This window comes from Artemia sp. Qi Xiang Cuo, chromosome 2 (genome assembly GCF_049724085.1).
Source record: "Artemia sp. Qi Xiang Cuo chromosome 2, ASM4972408v1, whole genome shotgun sequence".
Taxonomy (NCBI): Eukaryota; Metazoa; Arthropoda; class Branchiopoda; order Anostraca; family Artemiidae; genus Artemia; species Artemia sp. Qi Xiang Cuo.
Genome location: NC_142795.1, coordinates 37,128,003 through 37,146,407, shown reverse-complemented (window position 1 = coordinate 37,146,407; position 18,405 = coordinate 37,128,003). Strand labels below are relative to the sequence as shown.

Genomic DNA, 18,405 nt, shown 5'->3' with positions numbered 1-18,405 from the left:
AAAAATATTTTCCAAAAACAACACCCTACTGCAAAATCGTCTTTTTGATCTTTGAATAGCCGACTAAAATGCAAATCCGTGGAACTGTATATTCACCAAAGATGCCAGTTTAAAGTACCATAGGATAGAGAAGACAAAGAGAAAAGTCTATGGCCCTTTCAAGGGACAAAAAGGTTTCTTTCTCACTAGCAATCGATTTCCTGTCATTTTTCCAGGCGAGTGAATAGCAATTTTTAGCTCTGCTTTGGAGAAAAGGAATTTGAAACAAGCAACAACTAGAACAAAACAGAACATACATTGAAAGTAAAAAGAGAAAACAAAAAAATATATATACAACTGTTATTATTGTTTATGATTTTCAAAACTGATCTTAGGAACTAAACAGGGACACAACCAGTACTTCTTCTCCTCATGGTAGGGTTAAACACACGGGGAGGGGATGACCATGAAATATGAATTTTAGGTTTTATATGATAAGAATATTGCATAATCTGATGTCACTTCTGAACCCGTTTGATGTGGAGGATGGGGACATTTCCTCCATTTCTTTGCTCTGTTCTGCAACTAGAACTGCAGCCTTTATGCACAGTGTAACGTCACATTAACAGGAAAAGTTTTAAAAAATCATAAGACAGTGGATATAACTACAAACCACTTGATAGAATGAAAATATCTAAGCTCGTACCTATAGCAGGGATTTTAGATGGCTTGAACTCCCTCCCTCCGAAATTTTGTCCGACTCGTAAAAACGTAACAAAAATGCATATAAACAAATTTCTTGGTTCGTTTTTTAAGTTTTTGTAATCATCCCCCTACCCCCCCCCCCTTCGAACAAAATCCTGGATACGACCTTGCCTACGTGAAAAACATTTAGCTTCCCAAAGTGCTATATGACGTTTTCAGGGAATTTTTTCCCTGAAATGATCTGTATGCCAAATAGCTGAATTATGTAACTTATGTCGCACCAATTTCTCACTTCTTACTCTAAATTTTGTTTCCGCCAAAATACTTAGCTGGATAGAATTAGTGTCAGTTTTGTCAATTGGAACGTTGGCTTACTCATGTGAAGCAAAATATTTTTCGCATGTCATTTCTCGGTTATAAAAATTGCGTGTTATTTATTTTTCTAAGTTTCGGAAAGAGCAACAAAATAATGGTCAGTTTCATTCTCTCTTTTTCTTCACAGTCACAGGCTTGACTTTTATCTTATATAAGTATCTCATGGGTGTCTTTTTTTTTTTTTTTTTTTTTTTTTTTTTTTTTTTTTTTGTAGTTCGTATCCTCTGCTTGTGTTAGTTTTGGTTTTACGCCTTTTTCTCTACTTTTATTTCTTTTAGCCCTGTTTAGGTATGATTGTGGACTAGTATTTTGTTTCCATGTTAAAACATAGCTGCCATAAAGTAAAAAGCGCATCGTCTTTTAAGAAAGCGATTGGTCGATTTAACAATAAAAGTGACAAAAGCAACTTCTAATATTTTATCGCATTTCCCCCTTAATAGTCTGAAGATTATAAGGTGTTTGTGTACAAATGAAAAACATTTAATTAAGTTAAATTCAAACAAAAAAATTAAAAGGTGTAAAGGTTTGTAATTTTAGCCATACCTTTTTTGTGTAACGTAGCCATCCTTACTTTCAGTTAAAAAAAAACTTTTTTTTTTATTTAATCATTTAAAGACATTACTTTGCAGTCATGGACGTATTCTAGACTTGTAGAAAAAAGTTCGATCACTAATTTTATTTTTCTTCGTCTTTTTTTGTTCTTTCCAATTACTCATGGATGTATCCTTGGATACATCCATGGACATTAGCTAAATTCTTAGTACCAGCAATAACGTCGATACGCCATCCAGTATTTTCACCATGTTTTAAAGAACTAAACAGTTGAAACACTTTTTTAAGGAGGATCATTCTGTGCCGTAAACAATAAAAAAGATAATCCATTTCACTAGGATGACTGTTAGGACAGCTGGTTGTTTTTCAAAGAATGACTCTCAAAGTAATATATTTATAGCTTCAAGGTTAACTTTATTTGTTAAGACACTGATAATTGGTTTTTAGCCATTTTTTACTAGCAATATGATTTTTTTTTTTTTTTAATGAAACATATGGCGACAGTGTTCGTCCTAATGGCGTGAGCTATATTAATTTTTTTTTTTAATGTGACGATTATCTAAAAAACACAAATCATAAAAGAAAAATTGAAAGTAAAAACAGAGGCAATTTTTCTTTGCTTTTCCTTTTTCTATTTAGGCAGCTACACAAGAATTGGTAGCTCTGCCAGCTAAGCAAGAGCGCAGTAGCCACTGGCTCCATATACTTTTAGGGTTGTCTCTACCTTTACTTAGGATAAGTAAAAAGTCATTGGCCGTTGCTTGATTTATGAAGTAAAGGTTTTTGTGATAAATTATTGTCTATTGTATGGGCTACCTTTATAGCTGTCACTTGTCTAATTGCTAAGACTAGTGCCAGGGAAAAAATCCCTGGCTTTATAGTTTCTTAGACCACACTGCCTTTCCATTTACAATTGTAATGGAAATACATTAAAAACGGGTAAAATCTTTAATAAGCCACAAAAAGGTAAAAAACAAAACTTTTAAATACAAAATAATAATAAAAGTGCGATTATATATCGGCATCACATCAAGAAGCATTTATCAACAGGGGAAAAACAAAACAAAAACTACCCTTAGCAAAACATTTTTTTTAAAAACACAACACACGCTATACAAAAAGAAAAACGAAAAGAGAACTCACATTTTATGTTTTGTTTAATACATTTCAAAGTTAAATGTGGATTTTCTTTTCGCTTTTCTTTTAGTTTTTTGTATAGCGTATGTTGCGTTTTATTTATTTGTTTTGTTTAGAGTAACTTTCTTTCTGTTGATAAAGGCTTCCGGGTGTTAAACCAAATATTCAGACTTTCATTATAAATTTATCGGTACTGTTGCATTAAACGTACAGTTTTATATACTAATGAGAGACGAAACGCGGCAGACTGGTTATTTTCAAGAGACCACTGTTCAGAAATGGAATGCAAAGAGTAGTTTTCATTGTGTTTACGATATTTAAACTGTTGTTTTTTGGCGTTTAGGGGGGGAGGAACCTAGGTTATGTTAGGTTACGTATTTAATATAGGGTATGCTTTACCCCCCCTTCTCCCCCTAATGTTCAAATATATAGCCCAAATTTGTTTATAAACTATTATATATTCATCCTATTTTATTTCATTAGCATTAACCAAACTTCGCTTTTTAGAAGTGTCCGTATAATACAGCAGTACCAATTTATATTAAAAAGTGTTTTTCATTGTCTTGTTAAAAGATTTTAGCTATTTTTAACATCTTTTCATTACCGTCAACTGGGGTGACTTTTACATAGTTTTCAACTTTAAGGCCCTCTAAAAGTTAGCAGGGTGGTAAAAAAAAATCTGAAACTAGTGCCAAAAGTGAAACTTTTGCTATGAGATGGCATCCTGAGACGCTTAATATTGCATCTCAGACGCAAGTACTTCATTTTTAACGATAATGTCGATTATCAAAGACACCAGGATTTTGGGTTACTTTGGCAACCAGCTTGGACCATCAGCCTTAAGACCGTCAGATTTGCTCTAAAACTCGTTTATTGGTATCAAATGTATCAAAAACGAAAAAAAACTAAAAACAGCCTTCAAAACAAGCCAAATCAGTTGTTTCAATAAAAGAATAACCCTAGGGGATCATAAAAGCGGACAGATCCACCCCAAAAACCAACTGACTAGAGGTTGTCGAGGTGCCGCCAATCTTAGAAGGCGTTGGCTACACCATTTCTACCTGGCATGTGTAGACACAGCTTGCTTCTTCTGTTAGCACGAGCTTGTAGCTCAAAGAAGCCACGCACTTTAGAGATGTAATTTCCATCTCGATGTCGATTCCAGCGTTTTTATTTTCATCCTCGCTCAGATCAAATTGTCTGTCAACTCTGGCTACGTATGATGATATGGACTTCTTACCAGCCAAATTGATCACAACATAGTGCCCCATCGTAGCCTGACCCTGACTAGGGTCTTATGCAGGTCCCATGCTGATATCAGAGTCCAAACCGTTTTCTAACTGAGGGTCTTCTGGTAAACTGTCAGAACTAACATAATCTTGAACAAAGTGTGGGAAGTTTCTTTTCAAAGTCTTCGACTTCTTACTCCTGGCACTTCGACTTTCATCAGGAACAGTATCATTTGAGTCAGAGCCGCCGTTATCTCTCGCACTAGTGGTCTTGCTTCCCTTTCTGTTTTTCAATCTTCTTGGCTGTGGCATTTATAACGTCTTCAAACGAGATACAATTCCCTGGTGTAATTTCCGATCTTTGACGCCGACACTGTGGAGTGATGTCATCTTTCCCATAGCGCATACGAGCAAACATCTCTATAACTGCTTGTCCGACAGTTTCGACAGCGTCGCTTGTAGTTGAGTTTTCCCTGGGTATATTTGCAATGACGGAATCTTTGTTTATGGGAAATATTTAACAAGCCTTGAATTCGTTTTTTATAGTCTCTGTAAATATTTCCCCATCTCATCCCATAGTCGAGCGATTAGGGTCTTAGAGTACTCTTTGGAAACTGCAGACTTGTTTGGATAGCGCGTCTTATATTCTGCTATACCTTCCGCCATACGCGTTTCATTTGGATAACTGTCAAAGTCACCCCGAAATACCCTTTTTCCAAGGGGTGACTTTGACAACTCATCCATCTCCTTTTTCTTTAAGGTAAATCCCTAAATATTTACTGAGCGGCTTTCTGATCATATTTACAGCCCTACTAATTCCCCACAGCAAAAAAACAGTGGTCTGTTCTTTCGTGATAAGACAAAGTTTTAGTACCCCTAACATAACGAAAAGTACTTACTTTACCCAACCAGTTCACAAACAGACAATCTTTACTCGATGGACGCCATTTCCACACTGACCACTGAATGACGAAGATAATCTAAAGAGCCATCTAGAATTTCCTTAGATTTTTCCGTCACACTACCTGTCGTCAAAAGTCAAAAGAAGCATTTTTCTATGGTTGTGTCAATATCACCCCTGATTGTCAATCTCACCCCAGTTGACGGTACAGTTATAAATCCTTGGCTCTACAAACCATGTTGTAGCACAATGTGTAATTGCAAGGTTACTAAGGTCAAAGTTTCGGTTTTTCAGAAGTATAAAACATAAATCATCATGGGCGGTATTGGCTATCATTGTTTAATAGTAAATCTTAGCTCAAATTAGTAGGTGGCCAATATCGTTCCTCTATTATTTAAATACAATCTACACTGTGGTTAAAACAAATATTTTCCTAGAACGAGGATGTCCTGTGGCTACTGTTAGAGTTTGGTCCAAAGTTGGTGCTGGTCTTTCCCCAATAGAGCTCTGTGGTGAAAACCTTACTCCTGAGCAGATGCAGCATCTATCTCAAGGAAATCAAATGCGTGTTGCGTAAGTGCTAATGCATTCTAGCAGCTATTGTAGACTAATTTTGACAATAGGTTTTTTTTCTAATCATTATTTTTTTTTTTAAGCTATTAGAAATAGAAGAAAAAATCGAAAAACATCTCTTTTTCTTTTTTAGACAACGCAGAAATGACTGGTACTCAATCACACATCCAGTTCATAGGCAAAACTTTAGAGTAAAAGAAACAGATCACTTCGAAGTTATAATATAGGGTGGCAATTCAGTATATATATTATCTCCAGACTAGCGAGCATGCTAAAATGAAGTTTCAAGATAATCTGTTTGGACTTAGTCCAGAAACTTTCAAGTTATATGGCGTTACCCATGGGTGCCGGCAGGGGGGTCATGCCCTCCCCCCTTGAAATTTGGGACTATAAAGTAATTATAAGGAAACGAAAGGAAAGGGAGCATAATAAGGAAAAACCGCGGAAAAAATTGTGCTGCCGGATTGTTGGCTGCCTGCCAATGGATTTTGACCCATAATAAGGAAAAATATAAGTTCTAATTTGTGACTGAGTAACCTCTAATCAGTTTTCCATAAACATTTTTTCTATATGATGTGGTTGGAGCAAAAAACAAAACAAAAAAACAAATTCTTCATAGTAATAAATGGTCAGTAAATAACGATCCTTGTCAGTAACGAAAGTATAAGAGCCTAACTATTGATAACATTCAATCAAAAAATCAGCTTTTCATGGTGATCCTAAATATGTATATGTTTATTGGTAATTAGTGCAGTTATTACAGCACAAGAAAGTTCGCATACTTATAGAAAACAGAAGGAAAACAACTTAATAAGGGGGAATTTCGGTGATAATATGCCTTCAACTTTTGCTTGCATTGCAAGAGTACTCATGGGCTGATATTTGAAGCCACTATAATCAGAAATATTCCCCCTAAACGGAATGCTGGGAATTTCTGTATTTTCCCCCTGAACGGATACGTTTTTGTGTTTTATTGCCATTTTTTCCAGGAATGATTGTATTTATCTAGTTGTCACTTTGAAAAAGATTTAATTTTTAAAGTTATGAAGCATAAAGGTGTCAAATATACTGGCTTTTGGTGTTCAAAATTAAATTAAAAATTTTGAATTAAAAATTCTTATTTTATTTTCATAATCTTAGTTTTTGTTTTACTTTGAACAAACTACTTTGATAATGCATTACTTTTTACAAAACACTGAGTCTAAAGGCATTAAATATTTTGGTGTTTGATTACCAGGTTCAAAACTGTCAATATTGTTAAAAAATATCCGCCCAACGCTTCGGCATTACTCAACAGAAGTGAATGCTGCGAGTTTATATCTTAGTTTTTGTAAGTAGGCTATTGTTTTTTGTGTTTTTTTTATTACTTACTCTTTTCATTTTTATATACTTTTACTTTAATTGGCACACTTTTCTCATTGCCTTTAGAAAAACTTTTTGTCTCTAAGCTTCATTAAGTAAAGAAAAAAAACATGTGTTTTCAACTGAAAGTATGAAGCAACATTAAAACTTAAAACGAACAGAAATTATTACGCATATAAGGGGGATTGTCCCCCTCCCCAACTCCTCGCAGTTCACGTTTACAGTTTTTTGGTACTTTAAAAAAATGCTACTTATTGTTCTAATTAAACAACCCTTATGTTTCAGTAGTCGTTTTTAAATAAATATGACAAAATTTAAACTTTAGAGTAAAGAGCGTGGTGCTGAGGAGGGGGCAACCCCCCCCCCCATATGAGAATTAATTTCTGTTCGTGTTAATTTTTAAGGTTGCTCCTTACTTTCAGTTGAAAAACTTGTTTTTTTTATTTCTGATCGTTTTTTTAAATTACGCCAAGATACCTGGCTCCACCTCCATGGAAATTGTCCAGGATTGAATTGTCCTCCTGGACAATTCAATCCTGACAAAAATTACCCTGGACAATTACTCTTAACATCTCCACGCGTAAAATTGAATCGATAAAGAGAAAGGAAGACATATACAGAAATTTCGTATATGAATTCTGGCAAATTCCACCAGTGTAAAATTTCCCAAGAAAAGTTTACCCCTTGGAAACTACCCTCTCCATGAAAAATTCTCCCAGCAGAAAAGTCGTCCTCCCCTCCCCATCCGAAAAATGTGTGGATACTTCCCAATAACAAATAAAACAACGAGCAATTTTTTAACTTGAAATCTTTTCCCCAGGAGCTGTAGGGGGTCATTTTATCTCAGAAAACACAGTTAGTGGGCCTTTCAACTAGGCTGAACAAAAAAGCTGTCTCAATATTTTGATCGGGCGATTTTGGGAAAAAAGTGGCGTAGGGGCCTTGTTGCCCTCCAATTTTTTATCTCTTTAAAAGGGCACCAGAACTGTCCATTTCCGTTAGAATGAGCCCTCTTTCCACGTTATATGCCGACTGGGTCAAGACGATCACCCCTGGGAAAAAAAATGAACACGAATCCGTGATTTTTCTTCTGGCAAAAATTACAAAATTCCACATTTTTGTAGCTATGAGCTTGAAACCTCTACAGTGGAGTTCTTTAATACGCTGAATCTGATGATGATTTTCATTAAAATTCTATGATTTCAAGGGGGTCTTTCCCCATTTTTTTGAAAATCAGACAAATTTTCTCAGGCTCGTAGCTTTTGATGGGTAAGACTAAACTTTAATGAAACTTGTATATTTGGAATCAGCATAATAAGCCGATTCTTTTGATATGTCTATTGGTATCAAAATTTAGAGTTTCGTTTACTATTGAGTCGGGTCGCTCCTTACTTACAGTTCGTTACCACGAACTGTTTGAGTTACCACGAACTGTTTGATTACCCATCAAAATCCAAACAGAGATCATTGAAATATTGATCGTTTTTTCTGCGTTACCAAAATTATTCTATTCATAAACTTTAGAGTTTCATCAAATTTAATTAAAAAATAGAAAGGGTTTTTCAACTAAAGTAAAGAGCAAGTTTAAAACTTAAACAGATATAAATTACTTATATAAGGGACTCCCCCCTTTCTTAACACCTTGTTTATTAAACAAAAATTTTTTAGTGCTTTGAAAAATCTTTTTTTCCAATTGCAAATTTTCTTTAAAAATTTGGAAAAAAGCCATACCTAACAGCAAAGAGTAAGGAGCTAAGGAGGAGACAGCCAGTTGCATATTATTTCCACTAGCTCCTAATTTCTCAATTGCAAAGCAACAGAGCTCATAACTTGTTGTTTTCATACATGAAGTATTACCGAAATGAGAGAGACTGTTACATCAGATGCAGTACCAAGTACTTTTCATAAAATTAAATTAGAAGGAGCGAGTTGTAGTTTTACATCAATCTTAACATTGGGAGGCAACCATTGAGGTATATTAAATATTTCATGGTTTATTTTCCCTACCAAGTATAAATCTTTAGTTACTACATCTCCATGTATATAGCTAGTGTCAGTTTCCGTTATATATTAATATTCAATAGCTAAACCTCTCAACAGCTTATAGAACATTGGAGTCATGAACATGAATTGTATATAACTTGTATAATTTGAAAGATTATCGCTTGTGCTCACCAACGTTCCATTTATTACTGATTAGCCTAAATAAAGTGTGTAGTACACAATTTTCGTAAGACACCCCCTCGGCCATACTTGGTTTTTAATTGTTAAATTTTTTGACAATCACATGTAAATCTATAAATTTGGAAATCAAATCTTTGAAATAATCTTCACTACAATAAATTTAAAAATGTAGGTTTCCACAGAGGGGTTGTTGCGGATAAAATTGTTCATAGTAACCATATTTTACACTCACATCAAAATTTTCCGCATTGAAAAGATTTAGAGATGAGGTGACTGAAGGGTGAGATTCTTTATATGGTAGATATACCAGTTCTAGGAAAAGAAGTCCGTTTTCGATCTAACAATTTTTACTTTCTTTTTCTTCTTCGACAAGAGCGATGTTTTACTCTTCTGACCTGAGTTAACTGATGAGTGATGGGGTGTTTTTCACCCTTTGTAAACCTTTTCCGCTTTGTCGGGATTTCAATCACTCGCCGATTGAATCAAGTGCCGGACCTGAAATTTTGTGAAACACTTTCTTTAAAATCCCTCCCAGAGCCCCAATCGTTTACCATAGAGGACGCAAAATCCACAGCAACCGCTGCAAAATATTTTTTAGCGAGGGGTATTGCAGAGAGAAACAACTAAGCAAACCAATTGCCGAGACCATAACTGTACATTGACGAACGACCCCTGTAATTATCCATTTCATGACCCAATTGTCGTGGTTTAAGAGTAGCAACGGAGCAATCAATATCAGAACAAATAAAAGTATTTTTTCTAGTGGCATACTCACTAAATGTGCGAAAATGACTTGCAATCACAGGTGAATTTTTTGTTATAGCTAAGGAATCGCCTGATTCACTTCCTAATCTTACCTGACAGAGTCCAAAATACGAAGTGTTGACTGGAATATGTTAAAGGTGCTTTATATTGTAGTGGTGAATGTGTTCATGAGTGGTTTTTCGTTCAAGAATATGCCGAAGGGGGAAATCGGTATTACCGACTCTCGATGTATCAAATGAAGATGCATAAAAAAATATGCAATTGTCTGATGAGAAGCCCGGTGAATAGTGTCCAAAAATAGCACGATTCATCCCGCTGATGGTACCAGCACTTCTACCATTGATTAAATTTAGTTTAAAACCAAGAACATCTCTCATATTATCGTTGAGAATCACCTTCTCATTGTCAATTTGAGAACTAATGTAAATCTTCTCGAATTCTATTGAATAGTTAAATTGAAAGGCACCATTTTTACAAGTAGAGATTCTTCTATGATAGCAAGACACAAATCTGTCATACTGCCATATTCCTTGTATGGTAATGTGACAAAGGGGTATTCTGCCGATTTAATTAATTATATCCATAACTCGGTAACGAGTGGCCAATCATGTGGTCTAACTTTTTATATCATATGTACGATCCTTTCATATGATAGTATAAGTATTTTTAAGAATACAATCAATAAGAGCAACTTCATACCTCTCCTCGAATTTGACGGCGGGGGAGAATTTTGTCCATAAATCGCTTATTTTATTCAAATCATCATAGAGGAGGTCAGAAACATTGGACATAATGTGACATAAAATCACTGGACATTGCGAACGTCTTCAGTGGTAATCCAAGAATCAAAATCAGAGTTTTATCCTAGCCAACGAACAAGCAACTGTCTTACCCTAGCGAGTTCAACTCTTTAATATCTTTTCAATCTGATACATTCCATTGGTTTTAACTTTTTGTAATTCATACTCGTAAAAACCGCCAAGAATCCAGTTATCTTTCATATTACGTAGATGAGACGTTACAGGTTTAGTGTCTAAGACTTTTGACACTTCAAAAAATTCAGTGGACCTCAAGTAATTACCCTTTTCAAAAGTATTACTTGTTCGATTGATTCGAATTGTATCACCAACATTAAATTTCTTTTTTCTCACTCGCCTCCCTTCATTAGAATATTGTTTATGAAAAATGTCAAGTGTGTTGTTATCGTCGTGATGAATTTCAAGAGGAATAAGATTGGACAGGGATCGATGAGAACGTTGATTATAAATCAAATAATTTTATCTAAATCTTGAATAAGAGCAGCAGTATTTTTCAATGCACAATATCTCGAGAATAAAAGTCGAATCGTTCGTATCAATCGCTCAGCTAATGCCGCCTTTATCGGACTACGACTATGATAGAGTATAACAAATTCACTTCCCCGATTCCTTTGAATTTTTCTATATGAATCTTCTTCAAATATAGTTTCAAGGACTCTAGCAACTTCATCGCCTCTCTTTAAACGCCATGGAACGTTATATGCATAGCGACTAAAAAGTAGAATATACAGTATTGCAAGATTGCAAGCATGCATAAGATTGCAAGATTGCAAGATTGCAAGATTGCATAATATACAGATTGCAAGTAGAATATACTTGTACGGGCTATTGTGACGCCTTTTAATATCTTTTAGAGTCAAAATATCTGCCTGTAATATGTGCAATGGGGAAAAGGCTTTAGTTTTTCTATAATGAGTACCGCGAACTCTATGATTTCGATGAAGAGTGTAGCTGGGTTCATTCTGTAAATACTTTGTCGCTAGCTTCTTTTCAACTGCAGTGATTTGGACAAGTGTGGTGGGGGAGCTTAAGCTTTCCGCTTCGTCAATATTTTCATAAACACATTTCAGAACTTGCGCCATTTTGAAATTAAACGCGGTGTAAAGTGTCCGCTACTCATTGCATACTAATAAGTGATGCACTGTGATTAAGACGCTTTCGTTTGATAACTTTTAAATCATCACCCCCACTTGGCGTGCTAGTATATTCCGAAAACGATTTAAAAACATTTTTTGATATTTCTCCATATTCCATTAATCGTTTTAAAACATGTTTATTCCCAATAAGACTTTTTGCAAATTTTGATGACTTTAAAAATTTATACAAATAACTATTAAATGATTCAAGTCTTATACGATTTGCAATAAATTCTAATACCAAATCAATTAAATTGTAACTCTTGCCGTGGATTATAACTTCATTCTTTTTGTCATCAATTTGTACATATTCATTTTCAGCGAGATAGGCAAAGAGTTTTACTTTTCTCACGATAGGATTGTGGCATTAGATCTAACACTTGATAAAACTTTAGATAAATCTTCTTCCTGTTTTGGCGGTATTTGCGTTGGTGATGGTAAATTTTGAGGTGGATCAATGACATTTGCTTTGGGTGGTCTTTCACGTTGGGCTTACGCTTGTCGACACGTCGAAGAGCATTTTGAAGCAAAATTTGTTTTTCATCATCGGCAATTGTTTCATTGCTAATAAATTTTGTCAAGATTATCTTCACAGTGCCCCTTTGGTGAAAGGGCGAGTTCTATTGGCGTTAATTTGTATAGTTTAGCCATCCACAGAATAGTGTTTACAAGTCCCGCGAATATTGACAGTAACAATGAAAACAAACTACCAGCCGCTTGAACAAGCCGTTTTTTTTAAATCTTTTCCTTTCTTTTTGCAAGCTAGGGCACGTGCAACTGAACGATGTTGCTTTTTCCGTTGCTTAACTACTTCCGGCAGTTTAATATTGCCTTCAGTTAAATTCAAACAAAGCTCAAAGAAGATATTAATGAATTCATTGTCAATGCCATGTTTGAGTATAGCCTTTCTAAGCCGTGGTTTTCAATTACCTAGGACGGAAAATAAATATGTGTTTTCATGTAGTTTTTTCAGTGTCATAATGACAATTAATTACCTTTTTTACTATTCACGCGTAGATATACGGTAATTTCAATGTCAAAAATATCCATGACCAGACGAAACTCTTCGGGTGTGATTTGATTCAGGTCCAATAGAAAGTAACCGTAAGGTTTATTCGTAGCTTGATTGTACGCCGAGTAAAAAATTCGGTTCACTGGCTTATATTTGCTTTTTTAAAATTATAACAGAACTTGAATCACGCGAAGTCCTGTAGATGATATAGTAAATGCAATTCAAAAATGTTCTCTTATATTTACTCTGATGAAAGAGATTTTGGAGAACAACGGTTACGGAAATTTTTTCATGATGAGACCGGACCGTGAATAACTGCAAGATCTCCTGAGACTATTCTTCAATGTATTCTGATATAACATCAATAATCAACCACGAGTTTGGTTCAATAATGTTAAACGCGTCAAGTCCCCGTATTAATTCTATGTCTGGCGCAATAGTCTTTATTTTATCAATGGACTCCTGCCACACACTCCAGCAATAATGGATATTTTTCGGGTTTTGTAAAAATATTTTTAACACGATTTGGAATTATTTTCGTTAAAGGTGTTATTTTTCCAGACAATGATGGTCCGCAGAGAAATGATCTGAATGGAGTTTTAAATTGGTACACAGTACTCATCTCGCTATCAAAATACAACAAACCTAACCTAATCTGAATCCGTTGAATAAAGACTAAAAAAATAAAATAGATGTTTTCTTTAATATACAAATAAATACACTACAAATTTTTAAAACATATTTACATAAGCACTGAAACACATATACATAGACATTTAAAAACACTCGAGGATGCCTCTCCCTGGAGGCTGGGTTGGCTGGCCGGAAAACATGGCGGTCGGAAGGCACGGTGCCCGCTAGGGCGGGGTGGTTGTCAGCATGTAAATTCATAGTATAATATTAAGCACTGTTTTAAACAGCGATTCCACCTTGCGCAAAAAATAAATAAAACATGTAAAAAACACTAGAAAACACACTGATGAGCTGGAGACTGTCGGGATTGAGAGACTGTTGGGGAAGAAAAAAGAACCCTTTTCCCAACAACTATTGAGCTTTCTCCAAACCGAGATGCCGTCTTTACTCTACACATACGTCTGGATCAGATGTAAGGTAATGATCGAGGGGTAGTACTATCACACTGTCCACGCGCACATAGACTTTGTCCGATATGGCATTTTTTTCAACACTAACAGCATAGTTTTTATATTTTAAAGAGCGAATGGCGATGACCTTCGCTCTTGGAATTAAATTATTCTCTAAACAGTTTCTATACGCACTCATGTCGAAATTTTGCTTTACATAGTGTGAAGGTACCCCTTTGCAGACTTTTTGATATCCTAATTTTGCGTTCGCACGCAGTACACCTTCGTCTCAGACTTTAAAAATAACAACTTATTTGGGGTCTGGCGCTTCACTAGCTCCGGGTAAATGGACAGTTGGTGTAGTTCATTCAATAGTAAATGCGCTTATCATTTTACAAATCGTCCAACAGATTATCTGTTTTAACTTTCAACGGGAGTGAATCAGTGTCTACATAATACACTTGAAGTTGCCCCTCCCCCGTCTATATGCAAAACCATGCACTAATAAGTTTAAATTTTTTTATACAGGTTCAGCATAGCAGATAAGGCAGTGGGTGCCCCAGGATTCCGTGCAATATGGACAGAAGTTGAAAGTATTGAAGAAGGCTATTGCACCCAATTTCAATGTGTTGTAAGTCGTATATGTTTACACAAAGAAAATCTATGCGATGGATTCTATAACTGTGGCTTTAATGATACCTCTGATGAAACGTTCGGATGTAAGTTACATTTATTAGCATTACTTTCTCGTGCATTAATCTGCCTTTCATCTCAATGTATGTTCTAACTAGCTTTTCAGGATAAATTTGATCTTAATGCATATATTCATATATTTTCTTTTTTACTGTTGGTATATTATCTCATCCGGTCCAGGCCTTTTAAACACGACTTTACTGAAGTAGTGGCTATGGAATCCACCAAAACTGTCAATATCCATCTAAAGCTTCATTCCTTTACACAAAACACACGAAAAAAATTTTGCTTGAAAATAGGACTGAATATTTTCTGACAACCATTTCCAAAAGGGGAGCCACAAATTCGGGTATTCTTAGATGGTTCTGCTTGTTCATTTAATTTTATGGTTCCCTGATTGCCTGCTATAACCCTCTTTTATTTCTGACGTCTTATCTAAGTCTGAAGCTACCTCTCATGTCATACAAAGATTTTTTTCACACACTTTTTTTTTTACTTTGTACAAAAAAGTACTTCTTCGTCTAAAGTTTTAAATTATAGCACTCGACTTAAGTAGTGATTTCAATAGCTTGTATAAGTCATTCTTTCAGTTACATACGTAATATTATGACAAAGTTTTTCTAGCTGGTATATCATGAAGGCTACTTAAACTTCACTGAAAGTTTTGGGTTCTGGCATTAGACTAAAGATGTATTCGCAAAATGAAAATTTGGGAAACTATGCATGAGACTGGGCGAAGATGGTGGTGTTAGGGTTCAGATCCTTTCCTTGAAAAAATGTAAAAAACTATATAAATACATCATTTTCTATCATATATATATATATATATATATATATATATATATATATATATATATATATATATATTATATATATATTGGCTATAAGAAAAAAAATCACAAGCAATATATATATATCTCTCCTAGAAGGGTTCAGTTGCTAAGTATTTGATCGTAGCAGAGGTCTTAATCTTCTTGGAACAATAGTTATGAATACCCACTTCCGCTGAGCTTAGATCGGCTTCTTAAGAATGCCTCGTTCAATTTTGACTCCATTGTACAGGAATCTGGATATCAGAAGAATACTCTAAAGCAATTCAGTTTATATGTTCAAACGGTGTATTTTCATACAGAAAACTAAGAAAAAATATCGGAAAATTATTGATGCCATGGTTTCTTTGAGGCATGCCATTGGCATTTCATAGTAGGACATGCAACATATAAGTTTTCGACTTGACTAGGGCCACAAGTGCATTATGTAGACAGATAATGAATTTATGAATTCAAGATGATTCACGAACTAAAAATTTACTTGTGCCACGGAAGTGGTGAGACACCTTAATTTGCAGGTACTGAGCGTCAACCGCGAAGTTTTACAAATCAATGACTAAAAACTGTACTTTGGAGCAGACAAATTGGTGTTAATGCAGATCACTTGTACAGGGAAAATAATAACATGACTTTAAGAAGTGCATATTTTATCTTCACGTAGCTAAATTGGCAATGTGATATTCCAACACCCAAAAAATGCGATAAATATGGAATATCTTAGGAAAATTAAGTCAGCTTTATCTAAGATATTCGAAAATGTTCCCAATAAAGGTTTAAAGTATTTGAATCCTTAGGTATTTTACACTTGTATACAACAAGCTGAATGCAACCTTTACTAGCTTTAAAATAAAAGCTTTACCACAATACTAAATGTCGAAGTGATGTTTCTGATCATTTTTAGAGGGGGGGAGGGGTCATTTGAAAAATAATGCTGTTAGAGAGTGTCACACACCCTTTCGGTCTTTGTGCGGCTTATCGTTTTAATATGATCACTAGATGTGTTACTGCAATAACAGTGGAGCTATAACTCTTTCTGCCTCCATGTTACATACTTAGTTCAAACAAATTCTTCCCAATGGAATGGATCTTGTGAGTAGATTCCACTTCTATAGTATTCCGAAGAACCTCTCAGGGAAAGTTGGAAACTTTTGCCCTAAAAATGTACGTTTTGAGGCTTTGGAAACCTCGCCCCTCATAGATATTCACGGATTCTCCTCTCCAATAGCTGATGTGCAGCTATGCAGTTCCTGATACTACTGATAGGGTCTGTATAACAACCAATTATATTGTAGGGAGTGCATGTTAGTATAATTATTGTTGTTGTTGTAATTATTTATTTGAAAACGTGCCATTAAAAAAAAGTGAAAAAGACGAAGCATTAACAAAAGAGAAAAAGTGAAAAAAAGACACTATATGCAAATCACAAGGCTAAATACAAGGCCGTTGACTTTTGAATCATCAACTTGGTGGAAGTGATAAAAAACTTGATAGCCATGGTTAATTAGAGTAAGGCCAAGACAGATAATCTCTGTGAGAGGTAAAGCTGGCTTAACTTTTTCAGAATTGTATAGAAATGACTAATTTCGCTTGGTGATAATAGTCTATCATCCGTCTTAGAGCAGAACTAAGGTACATACGTGGCTGTGAGGCGTTTGAAACTGAGAGGCAATATGTATGACTTTTCGATAATTCTAAGCCCAATGTCTATTTCAGAATTCTCGCTAGATGGCATTTTGGCCCTAGTCAGATAAATTTTGCTTTTTTTTGACAAAAATGGCAGAAATCATCACTTTGCTCTGATCTGTCTTTTTTGCTCCTTAAAAAGGCGATACAAATTTAAGTTTCCGTTTAAAAGGGTCCTTTAACGATATTCTACAGCCACTGGTTTAATACAGTCACCCCTGTCAGCGGGAGCTTTTTTTGGGGGGGGGGGGGCAAGGGGGGATGACAGTTGCCCCCTCAATAATGTGGAGAAAAAATTATCATAAACCCCATGCCCATTTACTATCCGGATATAGACCCCTGTTGCCCCCCCCCGCCAATAAAATGCTCGAGATTCGCCCCTGCCTGTCAGAAAATACAACAAATAAGCTAGCAAATAAACATGCGTCCGTGGGCAGCATTCACACACAGAATGCAAACTTTTCTGTTTTGAATACAGAAGTTTAATGCTCCACTCTAGGATTCTTGGATATGTTGAATTGCACGGGGTAATTTTCATCAAGACTGTTCCCCATTTTGGGAGTTTTTTCCTTTTTCCTGAAAGTATGAACATTTTTCCATAATATTCTATTTTTCACTGAAAGAAAAACTTTCATTCGGGTCGCTTTTAGTATCCTATTAAATATATCCTAAATATGAGAGCATCTGCCACGTTCCTTATTTCCACCCCTCCCCTATTTATGCTCAATTTTGAACTTGAATTAAAACATTTCAAAAGCAATTTTTTTTTAGTTTTGGTTGCTATTGCCTGGGATTGTTTGAATCAAAATTAAATTTACTCATTTTTCCCTAGAATCGATTCTTCAGTACCATGCATGTACCTTTTGTATCAAAAATCAGGGGAGCCTTTTGTTAATTCCAACACCCAAAAATTTGAACAAGTGGAGTTGGGAATTTATCCTGGGAATCCTAATGGCCTTAAGGAAATTCCAACCGCCTTAAGGTCACAAATTTAATTTTTCAGGTTGATAATTTGGAATTTGGTCTTGGCAGAAAAGGGCAAACATTATCTCTGCTTCTATTTGGATATAACCCCGTATACTTAATAGTTCAAAGGAATGGATTTCTGATGACTTCCGATTTTTTATGCCCAGGGGGTGGTGAAGGGGCAGTGTTACCTTCTGAATGCCTAAACTCCTGTTTTCTGGAGCCAAATAATTAAACTCAGTTTTTCAAACTCGGTGGTTCTAGCAAGTACTGATTCCATTGGCACGTACGTTCATAATATTTATTTTATGAAGAGGGCTTAAAAAAAATAGTGCCCCACACGGAGGACCCTATGGAAAGCATAATAAATTATTGAAAAACCTTCTAATCTTGAGATTTCAGAGCGTGTCACCTATGCCATCT

At 35.3% G+C, this 18,405-nt stretch overlaps 1 protein-coding gene across 1 annotated transcript in view; it reads left to right on the top strand.

Moving 5' to 3' along the window:
- Positions 1 to 18,405, top strand: part of LOC148955194 (cubilin-like) — a 232,136-nt gene that overhangs the window by 211,670 nt on the left and 2,061 nt on the right. The window contains exons 13-14 of the mRNA XM_089106517.1: positions 5,316 to 5,451; positions 14,339 to 14,529. Coding sequence (XP_088962643.1) covers positions 5,316 to 5,451; positions 14,339 to 14,529 — 327 coding nt within the window. The remainder of the gene's footprint in view (positions 1 to 5,315; positions 5,452 to 14,338; positions 14,530 to 18,405) is intronic.